This window comes from Haemaphysalis longicornis, unplaced genomic scaffold, assembly GCF_048455015.1.
Source record: "Haemaphysalis longicornis isolate Haplotype H1 unplaced genomic scaffold, Haemaphysalis longicornis Haplotype H1 scaffold_2, whole genome shotgun sequence".
Taxonomy (NCBI): Eukaryota; Metazoa; Arthropoda; class Arachnida; order Ixodida; family Ixodidae; genus Haemaphysalis; species Haemaphysalis longicornis.
This window is the reverse complement of record NW_027526295.1, coordinates 88,518,726-88,540,086: the sequence shown is the minus strand read 5'-3', so window position 1 is coordinate 88,540,086 and position 21,361 is coordinate 88,518,726. Positions and strand designations below refer to the sequence as shown.

Below are 21,361 nucleotides of genomic sequence, written 5' to 3'. Positions count from 1 at the left end.
GGTCACTCACGGGGGTCCAACCAGGTTTTTGAGGGCCGTAGCATTGTCCGTTAAGACCCTGACCTGTCGTACTTGCTTGGTTCCATCTGTAGACAAGAATTCAAGCACCCATAGGAGGCTAATGTGAATGGCTCGGATTTCGAGTTCTGTGGTTGAAGGGGTCTCTTCTAGAAGGAACCTTTCTAAGCGGTGGGCACCGTCCTCTCTTCTCGCTGCCATAGCTGCGATTCGGGCCTCGGGGTCCCATGAGCAGTCTGTATGTAATAAAATTACACCATCTTCCCGTAGAGTAGTATGCGAAACAACCATGGGGTAAACGCAATTTCCTATTTCTTAGTTCCGGTAAGTGAAAAGTGTTGTAGTTACCATGGAAACCAAACGGTAAATATAACGGTAACTACGTATACCTTAACCTAACGGAAACGACGAACTGAAAACTAATTGGCACTTGAATCGACCGCATGACTGCTTCGCATACGACTCAGGATTCCCCTACGGGAAGATGGTGGAATTTTTTCATTAGTATGAAACTCTGTCAACACCTACAAGAACATCGCCACGTGCTCGGGAGCAACGGCGCACTCTAACACGTCCTCATCATACGCTTGGCAAGAGGTTGATTGATTGATTGATTGATTGATTGATTGATTGATTGATTGATTGATTGATTGTGGGGTTTAACGCGCCGACGCAACGCAGGCGATGAGGCGCGCCGTAGTGGAGGGCTCCGGATTAATTTTGACCACCTGGGGATCTTTAACGTGCGCCGAAATCTCGTACACACGGGCGTTTTTGCTTTTCGCCTCCATCAGAAAAGCGGCCGCCGCGGCCGGGAATCGAACCCGCGTTGATTGATTGATTGATTGATTGATTGATTGATTGATTGATTGATTGATTGATTGATTGATTGATTGTAGGGTTTAACGCGCCGACGCAACGCAGGCGATGAGGCGCGCCGTAGTGGAGGGCTCCGGATTAATTTTGACCACCTGGGGATCTTTAACGTGCGCCGAAATCTCGTACACACAGGCGTTTTTGCTTTTCGCCTCCATCAGAAAAGCGGCCGCCGCGGCCGGGAATCGAACCCGCGACCTCTTGCCCGCTTGGCAAGAGGGAAAAAAATCAACGGGCGCCCTGCATTCCAGCGCCATCCAGAATCCAGACTCGACCAACTATGGACTCATGGTCAGGGGTTTATCCAGAATCCCGATTTTGCAGGGGGTGTCGGTCGAGGGGGCGCTGCATAAATCCCTGGGCGGGGTACTTGTGGTTGTGGAGTCGTTTTCTTTTTTTTTTTTGTGTGTGTGTGTGTGGGGGGGGGGGGGGGGGGTGGGGAGGGGGGGGGGCATAAATCTGCCCAACCTGGTCTCGCTCCACCACGTTCCCCGACTGTCAACAGGACCGAGGCACCATCTGCAATATGGTCCTGGCCTGCACATTGATCATGATGTAGACGCCACCCCCCCTCCCCCACTGGCCATAGCCTCCTTTACTTATGCCCTACCAAACACTTCACGGCCTTGCACCCCGGACATACGGACGTAGGGAACAACCTAGTACACCTTGAAGTCGGCTTTGGCCTCAGTAAAGTATTCATCCACCAGTCCATTCCTCCTCACCCAATCTCTTACCCGCGTACCATGCGAGTACCTTTAGCGCGTGAGAACTGCTAGCACGAATTTTTTTGTTTTTTGTTTTGTCCCATGCAAGAAAAACAAAGTGTTCATATAAACCAAAGTCAAACGCAAACACCCAAACTTGCTCTTGCGATGTGAGTTCACTAAAACGAGACATTTTTCGGTCCTTCAGCACCACTTTTAGGCGTTTCTCGGCAACACAAATTGGCAACACTGGTTTGTTTACAGCGTCATTGCGCTGCATTCGGAACTAAACGTTGTTTGGAACTGCGTGTCTGCAACCTCGAAGCCGTGTTGTGCATCCTGATAGATTGTTGAAAGCAGAGCAGAATGGTCTACCTGCACTTTCCTTCCCAATTCACCGAAGAAGAGGACATGTTGCAGAAAAAGTATCAAAAGCTTAAACGCAAGGTGGGTGCTCGCCAGCGTCTAGCGTAGATGTTGGTGTGGTGGATGTCAAGTCCGCCTCGGGCATGCGGTGTACACATTTGTTTCAGAGTTCCTAATTAGCATTGATAAAAATGTTTGTATGAACGGCGATAATATGAAGCCGATCGCGTCAGTCAGTCAGTCCCAAGTGTCAGTTGCGAGCAAGGACGATCAATCGCGGTTTTTTCATGGGCTCTGTTTTGACGTCTTCTAATTTTGGGTCAGTCACAGAAAGCACGTCCGTTTAATTGCCTCGCTCTGAATTCGTGTGCAGTTCGAATGCTTCGTGAAACGATTCTAATTACTTTACGTGTTTGTTGCGTTTGCAGAAAAAGGCATTGCAGCAGAATAAAACGCCGAAGCCAGAACCGCCTCCAGTTCAGACAACGCTGCGAAGAGGTTAGTTCGACCCTCACTTTTTTTGCTGTTTTGCCAGTGACACATCGCAAATATGTTGCTTTTTGTTGCACTTAAAGGGACCAGGTAGTAAAAAAGTATAGTTTGGCGAACAGATACTGGGCCTCTCAGTATGAGTCCCGTACGTCCTAAACGCAATTCAGCACCACAGTTTCTGTGCGTGTGTGTGTGCTTATGGCACCTACGATCTGATGCCAGTCCGCGGATTACCCGTTGTGAATCGTCAATCGAAGATACCCAGTGTTTGTTATTGCTTTTCGATCTTTTTGCGAATTTCAAGGTATAAAAGAAGAAAACCCCATAATTTATTGCAGTAATATGTTCTTCACTTTTCAGTGTTCCATTTTTCGCAAAATGATTCACAGCTCCCATCACGTCTAATTAAAACCAAGTGCAACAAGCAGTGCAACAAGCATTGCATTTCTGCCAAACTCATTACAACTTTTTTTAGTACCTCTATTGCAGCATTAATCACTGTGTTGAAATGTTTTTGTGCGAGTATTGCACGTCGGCCCATTTGAGTGAGTGCTCACACATTTTTTAATTTTTTTCTTGCACAACCCCCATGATCCCAGGCCATGACCAAGGTAAGCTTTTTGAAAAGCACTAGTATTTTATGAAAATAGTGCATTCTGCATGTACATAGCCCTGCAATTGGCAAAAAGGATAACTATGTTATTTTGTCTCCGTATTCCTACAGTTTCTGAGTCGAAACCGGATGCGAAAGAAGTCGCCAAGAAGCTGCTGAAATCAGGGGTACGTATACGTGTTGTCAGCGGTTTGGTGTGATGTTCAGCCATCAACATGCTGCTTAAAACTGGTGCACTATTGCATTGAGTGGCCTTTACCGAAACCAATGGCTGTCGGATCTTACCCAAGGTGCATGTTTTCACCACTTTTGAAAGACGATAGTCCTTCTTGGGCCAGTCAAACTGAAAAATTTTGGTTTGTCTGTCTGTCCCTCGAATAAAGTACCTGGCCAAGCGATAGAAGAATTCTGAAACAAGATGTTCATGTAGGCAAAACACTTCCAAACTAGCAAACCTCGTAGCAATGTTCCTGTAATGTAACCTGTAATTGATTGATTGATTGTAGGGTTCAACGTGCCGACACAACGCAGCCAATGAGGTGTGCCATAGTGGAGGGCTCCGGATTAATTTTGACCACTTGAGGATCTCTAACGTGTGCCGAAATGTTATACACATGGGCGTTTTTGCTTTATGCCTCCATCAGAAAAGCGGCCACCGCGGCCGGGAATCGAACCCGCGACCTCGTGCTCAGCAGCACAATGCCTTAGCCACTGAGCCACCGTGGTGGGTACATCAACATTGTTGAGAAAAAAGAGTGTGTTAGGCATATTTGAGCCATATTGTCAATACATAACTGGTGCCAGCAGTGTTCTTGTAATGGAAAATACGTTTCCTTGATTGCTTTAAAATAATGTTTTGACCGAGAAATACTCAAAGGGCTTACACCTGAGCATTGACTTTGAGGTTGCAGAAAACTCAAATAGTAGCAAGACGTCCCAAAAGATGGCGTGTGAGCAGTGCAAAAGTGGGAAAATTGAATTTATTTGGGCAAACCTCCATCGTGTTTATGGTGGGGTTAGCAAGACAGGAGGACTTTTAAAGAGCGTGGAAGGTGGGCAGGGGGGTGAGGAGAGGCGATTATAAGGCAGGTGCTGCAAAAGACTACCATCTTTTGATGACATTTGCAGTGATGCAAGCAGATGCACGGCCAAGTTTTAACATCGGAGCTGTTGTTATGAACGAGTTTGACATCCACCTGAATGCAGCCAAATGGCTACAATGGAAAGCTATACAGCTTTCTCAGAAACTTTGCAGTTGATGAAGAAAAATTTGTCCTGGTCCAGGATTCCGGTTAAGCGGTGGTCCCGGGTTCGAATCCTGGGCCAGGCCGAATTTTTCTTCAACTGCGAAAGCTGTATAGCTTTCCACTGTAGCCGTTTGGCTGCATTCAGGTGGATGTCAAACTTTCGTTCATAGAAACTTACTCCACTGTGGGGATTTCTCCGAAATCTGGTCGATTGGAGCTGTTGTTACTGGCCGTAAATTTGGGGTTCGTGCGCGCCGAGAATTCCCTGCAAGGAACACTATCGCGCAGGCGTCGTGCTGATGTCGCAATACCCACTCGACAACGGGAAGACACGTGATAGCGGCTGCCGCAACACTCGAGGGGAGCGTGTACATGCGCTCAGTATCGTAGGAGAGCCGTTCGCGTGGGAGCTCGCTCCTTCGTGCGCATGCGCTCAGTATCGTACAAGAGACCTCGCGCGCAGCGTCTTCGCAGTTCTCAGCATGGCCCGGCCGTGGATAGTTGGCATGGCCGAGGAAGAGGCCGTGACCCGAAGCGCAGGGCATGGTACTGAAACTATGTGTCCGTCAATGCTCACCTGAAACAGCTTCGTGGTTCAAGTCTTGTGCATGAGTGCAAGCTTCCCTGGATTTTTTTCTCTCTACTTTTCCCTATCCTGACATTTCAAGGTTCTGATTTCCACCCAAAGTAATAACAACCTTCCTTGGTGTTCTTGACCGCCGGCTAGCCTTTCTGTTCATTGAGCAAGGCCTGTTTATGTATGTATGTGTGTGAATGTGTGTCACACACACACACAGCATATTCAGTGAAACTCGGGAGCCCTGGTAAGCAAAGCTCCTGAAAACAGTTCTTACTGGTTCATTAGAACATCTTCTGCCATATTTAACGCATGGTTATAACTGACGGAATTTTTAGTGTTGGTAGACGTGTATGAGAGATCCAGTTGCACGGGCTCCTTTGTAACGTAAGGTTACACGAACTCCTTCCATTTTCCTTTGAGATTGAGATGTAGTTTAGGAAACATAAAACGCGTTAATTTGTGATTTTTTTCTAACTTTTGACTTCTGACAACACACTCTTCAAAACCATCATAATGTTCACAGTATCATTTTTGCTTAATAAATAGGAAAATGTTGTATGCATGTAGTGTGAACATTACACTTGCAAGCTCGAAAAAAAAGGAGGAGGGAGAAAGTGGGCACTTCGGAGGTCAAAGGGGGAAAGACCTAAAATTTGAAAACTTTTAATTCTTGAAAGTGACATTGTAATGATTGATCGTGGGGTTTAATGTGCCGAACCTACACCTGGGCTTCGAGGCGTGCTGTAGTGGAGGGCTCCATATTAATTTTGACTATCTGGGGATGTTTAACCCTTTCAGACGCCATGTACACAACTGTGTACATTTCATTATTTACAAAAAGAAATATCAAAGCTGAAAGTTTTCTCTAGTTTAGCATAATTGTGTATCCTTTTTCTAACTGAAGATTTTAGGGCCATCTGGCAGCTAGTAAGATTACTAATAGCGTATACAAACAAAATGGCGCTGCACGCAACGGCTTCAGTGGGTGAGCTTGTTCAACTCTTTCCTTGTTTTCTCAAAACACTTGCGGCCCTAAAAAAATATAGAAACAATGCATATCACATAAACATATACGTATGTAGAAATATTCAGCGCTACTTGACGCTCCTGACCTCTCTGTGATGCTATGTACACAATTCTATACATGACTGTAAAAAAAATACTAAAATTGTGTTGGGGTCGGTAACCTGCCAATTAATCTTATTTGGTGAGACACAAAGCACAGAGAAAACAAAAAAAAATTTGTAAGGGCAAATAGCGAGCGGCGTCTGAAAGGGTGACGTGCGCTTGAATATCGACGCACAGGCGACATTGTAATGGAAGACCGACTTGCTAAATGGAGCAATCATTAAATGTGCTTTGTCACACTTAATCACTGTAATAAATTCCGAATTTAAATTGGTAAGATTTTTTATCCCACTTCATTGTTCTAAAGTAGACTAGAAGCATTCCAGGATGTGTTTTTTCTTTCAGGATTTAGCAATTTACCCCAGACGTTTATTTCAACCTTGAAGAGGGTATATATAAGGCTGTGGAAAGTGGGTTTGAATTGTAATGTTGCATGTGTGCTGTCTTGCTGGAAGCTCCCAGTTTTTTTTTAAGCACAAGTGCTAGTGGCCTGTCTATGAAATCAACATGAGCGCATCTGAAACCTCCTGTATTTTCCCATTTATAACTTATTCAGATGCACGAGCAGGGGTACCTGCCAGGGTACTTACAACTGGTACCTGCTGCTTCAATTACAATGAGTATGATGTTGCTTGGCATGTTGTAAAGTTCAGCCTTAAAGGTTAATGAATATATGGCCTAAGGTGAGGATGTTACGCCTAAAGCCACGATTTGAGATCGATATTGCTTCTCGAAGGCAGTTTGTGCTTACGTGCTGGTTGCGTGCTTGCCTTGTTCCATAATGCAATGCTCTCTCGCAGGCCATCAGTGCCATCAAGGTGGAGAACAAGGAGCGGCACGGCTTCAAGCGTTCTAAGGCGTCTGAGCGCAAGCGCAGCCTCAATGACCGCCCAGGAGGCATCGGCTATCAGCCCTACGCGGCCAACCACCCCATGGAAGAGGATTCGGACAACCCGGTAAGCTGCTTCTTCACGTTGCTAGCCTCCCATAGTACCGTATTTACCCAATTCTAATGCGCACCCGATTTTCCTGGGAAAAAAAAAAGAAAAAACTTGCACCTCTGATTGTAACACGCACGGAACTTTGTGACCCAGACAAACAAATGCAAGGGAAATGGGCGATTTATTTCCCGATGTAATCTCACTCCTCGTCGCTTTCTGCTGACCACATCTCGTCCTCGGTGCCGTCAAGAGCGTTCGCGACGCCACACTTCTGATTCCTGAACGAACATTCAACGATGGTCGATGGGATCGTGGCCCACGCCTCGCACGCCCATCCCGCGAGCTTCTCCAGAGGTGCACGCTTCAGCCAACCGCTCGTTTTGAACGCGTGAGAGCCGCTGCTGCCATTGCTGTTATCAAGCGTGCAAGTGGAACCATTTGACGATTTGTGTGAACGCCGATAGAAAAGCCTAGGTGCCTGCTTCCTGCGTTCGAAAAATTCTTGCTAAAGGCTTTGGCGCCATCTTGAGATGGCGATGACGATAGGTGGGATGAAATTTCCACTGTTTCGGCAGTTTCGGTTTTGTATCCGGTTCTAACGCGCATGCGATTTTTCGGCCTATTTTTCCAGAAAAATGATGCGCGTTAGAATCGGGTAATTACGGTACACTGGGATCCCAACAACTTAGCCACACCTGATTAAATTGCTAAATAACTCCAACCACCCTGGTCAGCACACTTCAAGTTTGCTTACATGCTTTGAATGCAAAAGCATTATCGCTTCCCCCAGCGATACTTCTCACGGACTTGTTTAGTGCTACATCGCGGCTGTGTCTCGCTCTTCACATCTGTTTTTTTCCTCATGTGGTGCGAATTAATTTGACGGGTGGAGTGGTGACAGAAGCTGCCCGTGCTTTTCCAAAATCAGAGTTCTCCGTCACTGGCTGCACTTCTTCCACTCACAGCTCGTCACAATCACCTGTCAAACAATGGGACGTCACCGCTGCAAGCAGTTGGCTCAATCTTGTTTGGCTGCTGGCAGCTTGCTGAGGCAGCGCGATGGTATGCACTTGGCTCCTACTGTATCCTCGGGGACAACTTTCTGTGGGAAGGCAGTCAAAGCTACAGGGCTGAACCACGCTATTTCACCGCACACCTGGAAGTAGTTCAACAAAAATAATTGGCTGGCTGTAACCTAAGCAATAAAAAAATATGTAGTTCTTAAGTGTTAGCCTGGGATTGATAACGCCACTAAATTACTAGCCAGAATATATCAAACAGAAAGCAATATTTTTTTTAGATTTCCGGGGTTTTTTTTTTTTTGGTTGCGGCTGTAGCCACTGGCGTCGCAGTGATTCTCTTCCGAAAAAGGCACGGTGTCCTCGTCAGCGGCTTTCGGCAACTAGCCACTTCATTCTCTGCGTAGGATTTTTAAGAAACTTGAGAAGCAAAAGCTGTTGGAACAAACGAAGCGAGTGGTTTACATAGTGTGCGCCCAGGCGAGACTGATGCAACCGGAACTCTCCGTCGTTTCCGCAATCCGTTCCGTTGGCCAGTTTGTCGGTGTTAGCGAGCGTGCTCGTCATGCTACACATGTCGAGGGTGCTGCTCAGTTTTGAGCTCCAGAAGAGTTTAGAAATCAGTACATGCCATCAAAACTGCACCACTTAAAAAAATCCACTTCACTTCTGAACGGCACAGAGTTGTACTGTATAGTCCATGGGCAGTCTGAGTTCTCCAGTAAAAGCGTTGGCTTGTGTTTTCAAACAAATGAAGCGTGGGGAAGGAGATGCCCAATGCCTGCATGTTAGGTGTTCGTGGTTCAGTGCACTCAACTGCGGAGCTCATGCGAAGAAATGAAGTGTATCAAATGCGTATCTGTCACGCCGAAACCGAACCAGTTTATTGGGAACTACCTTGGTGCAGTAACAGAGCAGTTAGCTTTCTCTCCATTGCCACAGAAAGTTGTCCTTGAGTATATACAGAACTCTGGTTCAGTTCCCATGTGAACTCATATGTGTTTTTAATGTACTCTTTACAGTGGTGGCCACTTTCTGTATCGTGCAACAATGACACTGCTTTTTCATACTGTGGAGATTTCGTGTTTCGTCTTCGAATTTTCACCTATACAGTTTAACTCCTTTGTAAGAGACACATACTGGTGAGCAGTTTCTGTCTCTTATATGAGATGTCTCTTACAAGCAGGGAACCATGTTTTCTCTGACTGATCAACCCCTAATTCAATGCGGGCACCATATGACTAAAATAAGCACAAAGGAACTGTACAGAATGTTGCAAAAGGTTCATTATAACTCATGTTTTGCTCCCAGAATTTATGAAGCGGTTCTGAATCTTTGTTACTTGCTTCATGGTTATATTTACACTGTTTTTTACAACAGCATCTACAAGCTTTCTCTTCGCTGTTTGCAAGATGAATTATAGATGTCGAGTTCACTAGCCTGATGAATAGTCAGAGCAGACACCTTCTTCCGCTGCGTGCTCTGGCTACTCATCACACTTGCAGGACTCAACATCTGCGATGCTTCTTGACTTGAGCTACGCAATTCGGAGAGCACTCTGCACACTCCCAGTATTATTGGCTTGCACCTAACCCCGTAAGCGCGGTCACGCTTGTAAGCTTGGCAGTAACCTTTTACTTCTGTATGTGGCGTTTCCATTGGCAGGGCTTCTTATCATAGTTTCATAGATGATTGAACTACTGTGTGTTTGCTAAAGTTACAATAAATAGCAACTGCATGCGTCTGTCGTCCCCTTCGATTCAACAATGCGCGCAACTGCAGTTGGCAACTGGTGGCACCATATCTAATATTACAATGTCTCTTGCAAGCGAGACTGTTGACCAGAATTCGAGGATAACTTGTCCTTTATAACCAGCTGTCTTCTAAATCAGATGTCTTTTACAAAAGAGGTCAATTTAATGGCAAAGATAGGGCGACCATCCATGTGGGTGAATGGTGTCTCTTATACCCGATTGTCTCTTATATCCATGCCTCTTATAACAAGGTTCAACTGTAATTCAAACGCCCCTTTATTTGAGTGCATTTTAGGCACTCAAATAAAGGTTGATTTTAGTCGATTTTGAAAGATTGCAGTGCACTTGAAGGTACATGGTGCCGGGGAAGAGAGTTCTATTTCTATGCCCACTGTTTACGAACAATGCTATTTTTTTTTTTATTATTAGCTGCCTCAGCCTTTTTGGGGTACTACTGACTCAACTGTTCTCCCATTTCTGTCCAGCCGGGGCAGTGACTTACCTGTACATTTTTAATTGTCGTATTGGTCTGTCCATCTAAATAAAAGACCATCACTAAGCATGCATCACCTCCGAAAAAAAAACCGGAAACTGTATGAGTAATGGGTCAGAGGTGAATGTTTTTCTGAAAAACAGTTTGCCTGAAACCGGCGTTTTTCAAACAACCTGCATATTGCGAATGGAAATAAACCCTTCCATCATCATAAGCGCCGAGCAAAGCGGCCATTTTTGCTCGGAAAGAATTGGCTTGTGATGCTTTGCCGAGAGTGCAGATTCTTTTCCCAGCTGAAGTTTCAAGCTCCTGAAATGTGGGCATTTGCGCTCAAAGCAAAAAGGAACATTTTGCTGTGGAAAAACAGGGGGGGGGGGGGGGAAAGGGGGGGGGGGGCATTCCTTGCAAATGCAAGTCTCTTCAGTACTGTCTTTGCGAGTTTAGAATAAGCCCTCGCGTGATGGCGTGAAGCTCTAGTGCAGGGTGGGCTGAGAATGAACTGGCCACAGTAAAGGTACGGGTAGAGGAACGTTAGTGACTTTTATACATCTAGCAGCGAGCAACTGCTGTAGCCGTGTGAAACTCGGTGCGAAGAAGTAAAATAAGAAATCATAAAAATATGGTCGCCTTCTCTTCCTTCTGTTACACTTAATTTTACGTTGTTTGTGTTCCCACTGATCTGTCATTCATTCAGCCGCAACAAAATGCCTTGGGAGACTTTTTATTCATACTGAGCTGTCAAGAAAACCACACATAAACTTACGTGCATGCTGCAAAGATATGGTTACCCTGTTAAAGAAACCAGTTCAAAACCGCAATAAAGGAAGGTCAGCAGCATAGTTAGTCTCAGTCCTTCGCTGCTGTGCAGATGGCGTCTGAAGACCCTCGTCTTCCATCTGTCATCCTATGGCTGCTCCACAACACATCCTGTTGATTTCCATCTGTTATTTACTAGGTCCACTGCAACAAAATGCAACATGCCCCCTTCACGCAGCACTCGCATTTGCCGTCACCTCCACAACCACTGGCTCAGTGGAAGAGTAATTCATTTTGATCAAAATATCATATGCCGTCTCGACATCGTCTGCTCCCACCAGACCCCATTTCAGCACAGTTGTTGGAGTGGTCCTTGAAGTTGCTGCGGATGACTGAGCGTTTCATTGATCAGTGTGTGTTAAGGGGGCACATAGGTCTTTGGGGCCTAAAAATTGCCCAAATAAGCATTTTTTTAGGTATCACTTTTCTGTTGATTTGCACAGTTTTTCCTCTGAAAATTTTGTACGGGGAATAGTACCAGGTTACATGTATAATGCGGAATATAGGTCGAGGCGGAATATAGGTCGACCCCCTTACCTTGTAGCCGAAAAATGCAAACAAATAATTAGGTACCAACCATTGTTTTATTGAGACTATAACTTGTTTCGTCTCAGATTACTCATTTAAAACTGTCTGAAGTATCGTCGGACGACTGCCTCTGGCTCGCTGTCGCCCACACATCAGGTTGTCCTCGGTGCAGTCCGGGGAATTGCTTATGCAGCACTTATTAAACACTCGCAAGACCATGTCATCGTGAAGCGAGCGCAAGCATGGGACACTCGTGTGCAGACCGGAGCGACAGCCAGTCTGTGCAGGCGATCAGCAAACATCTTGGGGTATCCATTTGTAGAGACATCGCACGACACTAGCGGACAAAATTTGCCCCTTTGTACAGCAGCACAGGTGCACAGAGCAGCGCCCATGAAACGAGGCCTTCCGAGCATTGCATACCGAGAGCTGCCCCTTCAGCTAACGCCGCTAGCAACACTTCTTTTGGTGATACCGAACTGGCGCAAGGCGGACACGTCATTGGCCTTGGGAAACCCCCAACTTTTCTTTTAAATGCTGCTGTGAACTGGCACCAAGTGCCCAAACTCATTTTGAGCAAGAAGAAAATTGCACGCACACATTCGCCGACAGCGAGAGAAGCAACAAAACAAAGATGGCGTCGCGTCCGATTGATGGTGGTGACGATGGTGCCTTTGGCGTTTGGATGGGCTCGATGGGCTGCCCGGTCACCAGATTACAACTGCCAAATGACTGCAATATAGGTCGAGGGGTGACTTCTCGGCAAATTTTTCTGTAAAAAATCTCGACCTATATTCCGCATTATACGGTACTTATAAAAAGCCATAGAGGTTCAATTTCAACAAAAAAAGCAGGAAATTGGAAAGTTTTGCAACATTTCTTGTTTTAGTTTTTTTCAGTTTGGAGACACCTTTTGTGATTGAAATATAGCTGAGTGAGTGCCAAAGGCTTTTTTTTTTTTCCCAAAGTAAACGGAATTGTGCTTTGGCTTCGTGACCCCTTTAGGGTGTTTTTCGCTACGTCACAAGGCACGGTGCGTGATGGCGGATTTACCCGCATTTTTGTTCTGTTCTGAGTTTGGGCCTCCTAATTTGCAATTTGCAAATGGGGCCAATGTCATCCAAACAAGAGGACAAATTCTTTTAACTCTGGCGCTGCTTTTAGGTACTAACCCATGGTCCAGTTTTTTTTAGGGGCTGGGGCTGTTTGCGTCTCCTGTTGTCATCACCGGCGTCATAATCGCCGTTCGTCTCATGTAGCCACGGTACTAAAACACCAGGAAACTGTTTTACGTCTTGCGCTAGAGCGTAACGCGTGGTAAAAAAACACCAAGATACTCGTTTACTCCTCGTGCTAGAGAGCTTCGTGCTTCAAAGACAGGAGACTTTTACAGCAGCGCTGTATACCTGTACCCCCCAACAGTTCCATCTCCGGTGGCAAAAACGCGCAGGCATCAACAATACACTTACCCACCAGCTTCCTCTGGGGCCTTTTCCTCCTTCACACCCAATTCTCAGTGGAGAAGCATGTAGACGGTAGTTAATGCGGGCGAACCTGTCTGCTTCGTCAGTAAAGAGCCTTCTCTCTCTCCCTCTCTGTGTCCACGTCACAGGGCCCGACAACGCCGACGTCGCGGCCAGCCGTCAAGTCTCTGTACGAGAGCTTTGTGAGCGCCGGCAACCTGGACGAGGACGACCCGAAGCACTTTGAGTCGCCGAGGGACCCCGCCACCGAGAAGCCACGGCAGAAGAACACGCTGTACGTGCACGGGGCCGGCGTGAGCGAGGACCTCCTGAGGGCTGCCTTTGCGCCCTTCGGTGCCCTCCTGAACATCTCCATGGAGCTGGACAAGAAGTGAGTGTATTGATTGATTATGGGATTTATTGCGCTGACGCTTCACAGGTGACATGGCGCGCCGTAGGGGAGGGGTCCGGATTAATTTTGACCGCCTGGGGATCGTTAACGTGCGCCGAAATCTCGAACATTAGACTGCAAGTCAGAGCCCTTCTGCAGCACCATATTTTTGCTTAAAGGGGCCATGCGGACAAAATACAAGTTTGTTTTATTAGGAAAATTTCACGTTTTATAGTGCCCCCAGCGCTTGTCTGGTAGCAAATGATGCCGTATTCAGTGAGAAATTAATCGATTTAAATTAAAATTTTCATTATCCCGCCAAATCGTGTGTTTTCTTGACGTCTGCCATGAAGTCATAAGTGCACGTATTCAAACTAACTTCCAGTGCGTCATTCGGCTCTGCAGCCTCGCTTGTCGTCAATCCTCCCAGATGGCGCTACCATACTCATCCACGGACCGATGCTTTGTTTGTGACCATATTTACACCTGGTTGGTTTTTGTTATGGTAGAAAGTAATCGCTTTGTGAAACATGGGGTATGCTTGACAAACAGGGTCACGTAAGGCAACGTCGCTTACGCCAATCGGCCAGCGTCGTATAAGACAACTCCGAAGCGCCGGACTGATGTGCAGTAAAACAAGCATAGTGCGTCCAGTACCAACAGCAGTGCACATCGGTACTTCTATGTTTATGTGTATTTTCGTAACTTCCATTGTTTACCCACCATTCTTACTAGTGTAAAATGAATATGTATTACATCATTTAAGTGCAAATAGCTCATTTGGCAAGCTTATAAGCCGTGCCTAATTGCGTTTCCTTTTGCCTGCCTCCGCCAATCGCAGAGATGTCGCATATGACATCGTAAGTTCTGTTGCGGGAAATGAGCTGGTGGGTCGCATGGCGGTTCTCTTTTTTCCTAATTGTATGGCTTATTTGAGCGAAGTGTGCATTAATGGAGGGTTCCAGTATGAGTGAATCTTTCAAATAAACCAAACTTGTGTTTTATCTGCATGGCTTCTTTAAGAATGAGTCACCTATTAGCATCGTAAACCAGCACTTTAAGGCACCATGACGACAAAATACAAGTTGGGTACGTTAAAAGGAATACATTGTCCCAGTAATAGTGATACCAATTTTACTGCAACCAGTGCTGCTTGTGCATGCTGTTAGACAGTTTCTTTCAGCTGGCTGTATTAGCTGGTCATGTGCAATTTCACGCCTGGCCTCTTTTCTTTTTGTCTGTTATGTTTGTCTGTAAATCCAGTTGAGCGCAACGAAACCTGAAAGCTACACCATTGGTGTGTGCTTACATTTTAGGCTCACCGTTGGGTTCCTTTTGTACTAACATTTGTCGATTATCCTGAATGAGTAGTCAACGCAAAGTGCTTTAATTTGCGGGCATCACTCTGCTACCACACGAAGAATGCACCTTGTACCGCATTGTCCTCAGTGCTTCGGTTGTGAAAGATAACGCCTGTATTGCTGGATGAGGTGTGGGCTTAGATAGGTCCATCTATCGGTTTAGTTAGATTGGGGTGGGTCTGTGCCATCTAACTCTTCACTAACCTTGGGTCTTGTGCCAGGATGCCGGCCATGAGGCTATACATGGTTACAGGAGTGGGGCATCGATCTTTCTCCTCCAAAAGTTGTGTAGAAATGCTTCTTTGCATTACAGCCACTGCTAGCTAGCTGGCTTTCTAATTTTTATGTTCTTCAGCAATAACTGCTAAAAAATCAGGCTTGTGTGTGTGTGTCTGTCTGTCTGTCAACTAATCTGTTTGGCGCTAAAGTAAAATGGTTACATTCCCGTTTACGGTTTTGCACGCGCAGCTAAACTATTTCGCACTGCAAAAATGAAATTCCAATTAACTGGCAGCTAAACCCATCTATAATCAATGCTCAGTATGTTGCATCAGGATGCATAATGCGTCGTGTTTAATTCTAAGCAACACGACTATATGTATTGATAGACAAAGGGTGTCAGCATTTGTTCTTCATCGACTTCATTGGACTTGTAACAGAAATTGTGCCTGTATACTTCGTTAGGTTGCTTGTTGATTTGGTGTTTCTATTTGCTCTGCAGCTGCGGCTTTGTAACCTTCGAGAAGATTGAATGTGCTGAAAAGGCAGTCATAGAGGTGAGTGTAATTTTCATTCTATAAATGTTTTTTTTTAGAATTTCCTGGCCTGTTAATGAGCCAGGTTTCGTTTCTAATCATGAATGATCAATTATTTGCTGAGCACAGAATTGTAGGTTTAGCTGTATTTTTTTTTGCATTTCCTTCAACTTTTCTTTTATGGAGAGAATGGAACTTTAGTGGTTTGTCATGCAAAGCGACATTTAACTGTTCTGGAACTGCTGTGATTTACCGTATTTACTCGCGTAATTTGCGCACTTTTTTCCGTGAATTTAGGGCCTCAAAAAGGGGGTGCGCAAATTACGTGGGTATATTGCAAAAAGTCCAAAATAACGTGTAAACGGTCCTAACGCGGACTATACAAATAAGAGAAAATCGAGTATGATAGCTAAAGCGAACGATACTCGTTTATTTAAACGCATACACAGTCAGAAGTACACAGAAAAGTAGTTGAAAGTACACAGTCAAAAGTACCTACAGAAGTCCAGTCTGGTTGTGGTCTAGTCGGAATCGCTCGTCAAGAAATCCAACTCCGAGTCATCGTCACGGCCGCCATTACTGCCCTCCCAAAGCGCATCGTCCCCAGTTCCGTCGAGTGCATTCGACAGCCCCGTCTTTCTGCAGCTGTGTGCTCCACGATGCTGGGTGAGACCATGTCCCACGCTGCCACGATCCACTCGCAGACCGTCTCCAGTGGCGGTCGCTTTATCCTCCCAGTGGGAGTGAGCCCGTGCTCTCCGCTGGCCATCCACTCGACGTACATCTTGCGCACGTAGTCCTTAAAGGGTTTGTTGACCGACACATCCAAGGGCTGCAGGACAGATATTAGGCCACCCGGAATAACGGCCAGGTGGGTCCGCATGTCGCACAACTTCTCCTTCACACTCTCCACAAGATGCCCTTTGAAGCTGTCTAGCACCAACAGCGATGGCAGTCGCAGCAAAGCCCCCGGTCTCTTGCCCCAGACAGTGTCGATCCAGTCCTGCATCAGCTCCTCGTTCATCCACCCATTTTCTTGAGCACGGATGTGAATGCGGGCCCCCAGCTTCATTTTGGGCACTGTCTTCCTCTTGAAGATGACGAAGGGCAGGAGTTTGCGGCCATCCGTTGTCACAGCAAGCACCACCGTGCAGCGTTGTTTTTCGCAGCCAGTGGTCTTTATGGGCACAGACGAGACGCCTTTCTCGCTCACTGTGGTGTTGGGCGGCATGTCGAACGTCAGTGGCGTTTCATCAGCGTTCCCAACCTGGGACATGATGAAGTTCCCCGTGCGGCGTAATCTAGTCACGAAGCGGTGAAGCAACACAATTTTCTCCTCGTAGTCCTGCGGTAACTGCTGGCAAAGGGTCGTTCTCCGTCAAAGAGACGGTGTCGTCTCATGAAGCGCGTCACCCAGCCTCTGCTTGCCTTGAATGCCGCAGCAGGAATCCCTTTCTCGTGCGCAATCTTCTTTGCTTCAGACTGTAGCATCTCGCACAACACGGTAAGACAGGACGACCTCATCTGTCGAACATACTTCAACAGCTCTTCTTCCACGGCAGGAAACTTTCCTTGCTTTGGTCCCCCAAAAAGCCCTCCTTCCAGGTTTGGTATTTTGGAGGGAACTCTTCTGCTTCTTCCAATACCGCACGTGGCTCTCGTTCACGTTGAAGTGCTTTGCAGCGGCAGGGTTCCCTTTTTTCTCAGCAAACTCAATGACAGTGAGTTTGAACTTCACCGTATAGTTATTGTAACCCATCGCTACTGTAACAAAAGGTGACTGACTGACGGCGACGGCAAAACGTAAACACAAAGGGAGGATTCCGTCGCAGCGCGCACGCAGGAAAGAGGCAGAGGATTCTCTCACAGCACGAACGCAGGAAAGAAGAGGCGGCAAGGCGACACCGCGGCAGGGCTGATACGCCCTCTTACACCTCCGATGCAGAAATTAGTGCTTCCGACTCCGCGTCTGCCTTTGTGTGTGTTGTATGCGAGTTCTCACGGCACAAAAGAAAGGAAAGGAGGAGGAAGGCACACAATCGAGCAGTTCCGACTCCCAGCGGAAAGGACGATAGGAAGGGTGTGCATGTGTCGGGAAGGGCCGAGCAGGGGAATGTAGCCGGGTAGGGCGCCTGGATGTTCCTCCTCGCCTGCGCTCCGTCACGGAGGGGCGGAGTGGAGGCGCACCCAGACATGGAGAAGGAAAGAAGTGAGAAAAGAATGAAGGGACTAATGGCGTGCAGCATCGTGTATAACTCCTCTCCCATGCGCCATGCCGCATTCCAAAACGTGCTTATTTGTGCGCACGTGCCAATGGGTTCTCTTGGGCGAGACAGGGAGCTCAAAATATGCGAGTAAAATTTTTTTTCTCTAAACTTGGAGGGGTGGGGATTGGGGTGGAGGTCGGGTGTGTGGGAGCATTCCGATACGATGTGATAAAGTGTACCCCTTTCGGGGCAAAACTTGCACTGTGGTAACTTGGAAAAAAACTTAAAGGGGCACTGACACAAAATTTTGAAGGCGAGATAACTTCGGAGATAGATTGGTGGGAACACATATACATCATCTGCAAAATATCAGCGGCGAATACAGCCTAGAACATATTTAAAATCAATTTTGAAGTGTGCGAAACGCAACCGAGCAGCCAGCAGAGGACCACGCGCATTTGTAAATAAACAACATCCAAACACGTCACGAGTTTGTGTTTGCCGCTTCCGCACTACCAGCGTTTTTTGCCGGCTCGCCCGGCTCGCCGCTCCAATCGGAGGGCCGGAGGGCGGAGCTTCTGCTCTCGAGAACGAACGACCCGATCGTTGGCGGCGGAGGCGCCGTGATTTCGTCAGCTAATCGGGCAGCTGGCCGCGACCACAGTTCTACAGCGATTCCAGGCACTCTGTTTCTATTACTGTTTATTACCATTGGATGCGAAAACGCGCCGGAGGCACGAAAAGCTCACTGAGCTAGCCGCACGGTCGCTGTGCAGGCGGCGGCCACGGCCGCGAAGTGGCCCAGGCCGGCGCAGGTAGCTCGAGTGATAGCTTGTTACCGCTGCACGAAATTGTCCCCAAGTCCCGAACATGGTGGCTTACATGAGAAAGGAGTTAATGATGCGATGGCGGGTTGCATTAAAAATTGTCATCTGCACCGCTTACGAGAGCGGCACTCGAATATCCGCCGCAGTGCTGAGCCGAACACATCTGTAGGCGGACCTGTAGGCAGACCGGCCGGCTGCTCCCAGCGCGCGTCTTGCCACCCACCGTCTCGAGCGTCGGGCGTCGTTCTTTAGCCGCGGTAGCATTTGCACTCGCAGCGCCTGCGTCACATCCACGGTCGCTTTTTAATTAAGCGCCTCACGAGATCAGTACGTGGGGGCATTCGCAGAAACTGCCGTCAATGCGGATTCGACAGTGCTACGGCGGCTCTGCTCTGATATCCCTCCGACGGTCACGTGGTCAGCTTTGTTCACACAAAATCCACAAAATCCATCGTTTCGCGGCACTCGCTGAAACCGAAACTGCGACTGGCCGCATTGAAAATGCCTCTAATTAAACAACCGTCGCACGCTGAAGCAAATGAGGTTTCTACAGGTTATAAGTAGGTCACTAGCTACTTATCGCAACAAAAAAAACAAGATGCAAAATTTTTGTGTCAGTGCCCCTTTAAGGGTGCGCAAATTATGCGAGGGCACAAATTATGCGAGTAAATACGGTGTAGATTGGGCTAAGACATGATCTATACGGTACTACGAACTCATTAACCCCTTTTCATGTGACAAAAGGGAGAAATGGTTTTCCCAAAAATACCTCTTTATGACATCAACCTTTCATAGGCTCTAAAACTCTTCATGCCATTTCCTTATTCAGAAAGGCCAAGAATTATTATTGTGTTACAGTTAAACCTCGATATAACGAATCCGTACTTAGGGGCGGAAATTTTGTTAAATCGAGAATTTCGTAAAATCGGGGTTTCGATTTTACAGTTCATTTAACCAGTTATTGAGGTTTCAAAACCTTGCCCATCGTACAGAAACAATTGCTATGTAGTTACCTCTCCACTTAATGTTCCATTGAATAGACCACTCAAAGCATGCGTCAGGCGTCTTTACGCTGGATGGATGGCTGAAGGTCTTGATAACTTAATGCCGACAGGCTGCAAACGTAGGGCTGGTGTTGCGATGTTTTGTAAGTGGATCTTCAAGGCATGGAAGTAAAGCCCAGGTGACAAGGTTCGCAAGAGCTTTAAGAAATCCTGTGTTACAAACAGCATGGACAGAACTGAAGATGATATTGTTTATGAGCGGGACGACTGCAGCCTAAGTGATAGCTCTAGCGAGAGCGGTGGCAATGAGTAATTGTGGCTTAGGTCGTAAAGAAAATGTATCCGAAATAACAAATATAGGTAAGCTTTTTGCATCAACAAATGTGCCATGTTGCTTTAGTAGCTTTGGTCCAGCCTTTCCTGTACAAAATGGGCGAGCAATACGCGGGGATATTTATTTTTTTATTCATGGACTGAAAGTGGGTTATAAGAACGGGCGAGTTGTACGTGCGAAAATACGGTACGTGTCCAAAAAATTCTTACCATGCCGCATAATACAGTTGAACCTCGATATAATGAACCTCGAGTTAACGAAATTTGCGATATCACGAATTTTAAATGCGGAGCATTTCTTAGGCTCGCGATGTCACTCGTCGATGTTGTCGGCGCCGTCCACACGCTCACTGCGCATGCGCGTTGCGTCGAGGCGCAGGCGCGCGTCTCCCCCGTACCCTCCTCGCTCTCAACAACAGGTGCAGCGGTGTGGGAGGAGCGCGTGTACCCCATGCGCTTCGTCGCTCTCAACAACAGCTGCGGCGGTGCGGGGGGGGGGGGGGGGGGGGGGGGGGGGCGTCTGTGCGCTGCATCGGGCTCAACAGTAACGGCGGCAGGGCGTGTACACGTGATAACGGCGTGGTGGGTGCGTGGAAAGTTCGCGCGCTTGTGTACAGAAGTGTGCGCATGCGCTTCCTCTCCCTCGAACGCAGGCGGTGTGTATATAAGCGGCGGAGCACGCGTTCGGAATTCAGTCAAGGGCGTCTTTGCTTCACTTTCGCTTGACTTGACGCTTTGCTTGACGGCACCAAGCAATAAAGACCGACTTTAACTTTACACTCCTTGCCTTCGCTTCACCTTGATTCAATAAATAAGAATAATAAAGACGAAATAACAATTAAGCAGTCCCAAACCATACCCAATTACGCAACATTCACGCGATACCCCCACCACTCTGCGACGCATTTACTCGAGTTCACCCGTGGGAAGCTGCGGGCGGTTTTTTTTCAAGTTTTCTATCAAAATATTGCAAAATGCATGTATTTTTATCTCGAATTTACGAAGCAATTTCGTGCGGCGCTTCCGATTTAACGAAGCCACGACGTGAAAGGAAGAACGAAATTCCTGTCGAGGGACGCTTTATTTTGCCTCTCAGAGCCTACATTGAAAATATTCAGTACATGCATTAACTCTTAAACGGCTAAAATGAAAGAAAAGCGGTGAAATCTGTTGTTGACAACAATTAAAAGCGATGAAAGAAGCTGCTCAAACCACTAGCGGTGGTCATAGACGGTTGAATAGTGTGGCCACCATTTTGACGTGCACCCTTTATGCTTAGGCTGCCAAAGCCCACTTCAAGCTTTTCTTCTATGCCTCGTTCCTCACGGTGCTGCTGCTCTATGTTGTGCTCGCTCATAACCACATTAATACTTTGTTTGTGCATCATTAGGTAAGTCTTATAAGCAGCATGAGCACTCCAAGGGAAAGAAAAGTGTTGCGAA

General features: G+C 46.9%; 1 protein-coding gene across 1 annotated transcript in view; it reads left to right on the top strand.

The window, feature by feature from the left end:
* Nucleotides 1–1,855: 1,855 nt before the first annotated feature.
* Nucleotides 1,856–21,361, top strand: part of Nelf-e (negative elongation factor E) — a 44,157-nt gene continuing 24,651 nt past the window's right edge. Inside the window, exons 1-7 of the mRNA XM_077698025.1 lie at nucleotides 1,856–2,048; nucleotides 2,396–2,465; nucleotides 3,059–3,070; nucleotides 3,184–3,239; nucleotides 6,828–6,983; nucleotides 13,191–13,432; nucleotides 15,515–15,569. Of these exons, the coding sequence (XP_077554151.1) occupies nucleotides 1,968–2,048; nucleotides 2,396–2,465; nucleotides 3,059–3,070; nucleotides 3,184–3,239; nucleotides 6,828–6,983; nucleotides 13,191–13,432; nucleotides 15,515–15,569 (672 nt within the window). The 5' untranslated portion in view covers nucleotides 1,856–1,967. The remainder of the gene's footprint in view (nucleotides 2,049–2,395; nucleotides 2,466–3,058; nucleotides 3,071–3,183; nucleotides 3,240–6,827; nucleotides 6,984–13,190; nucleotides 13,433–15,514; nucleotides 15,570–21,361) is intronic.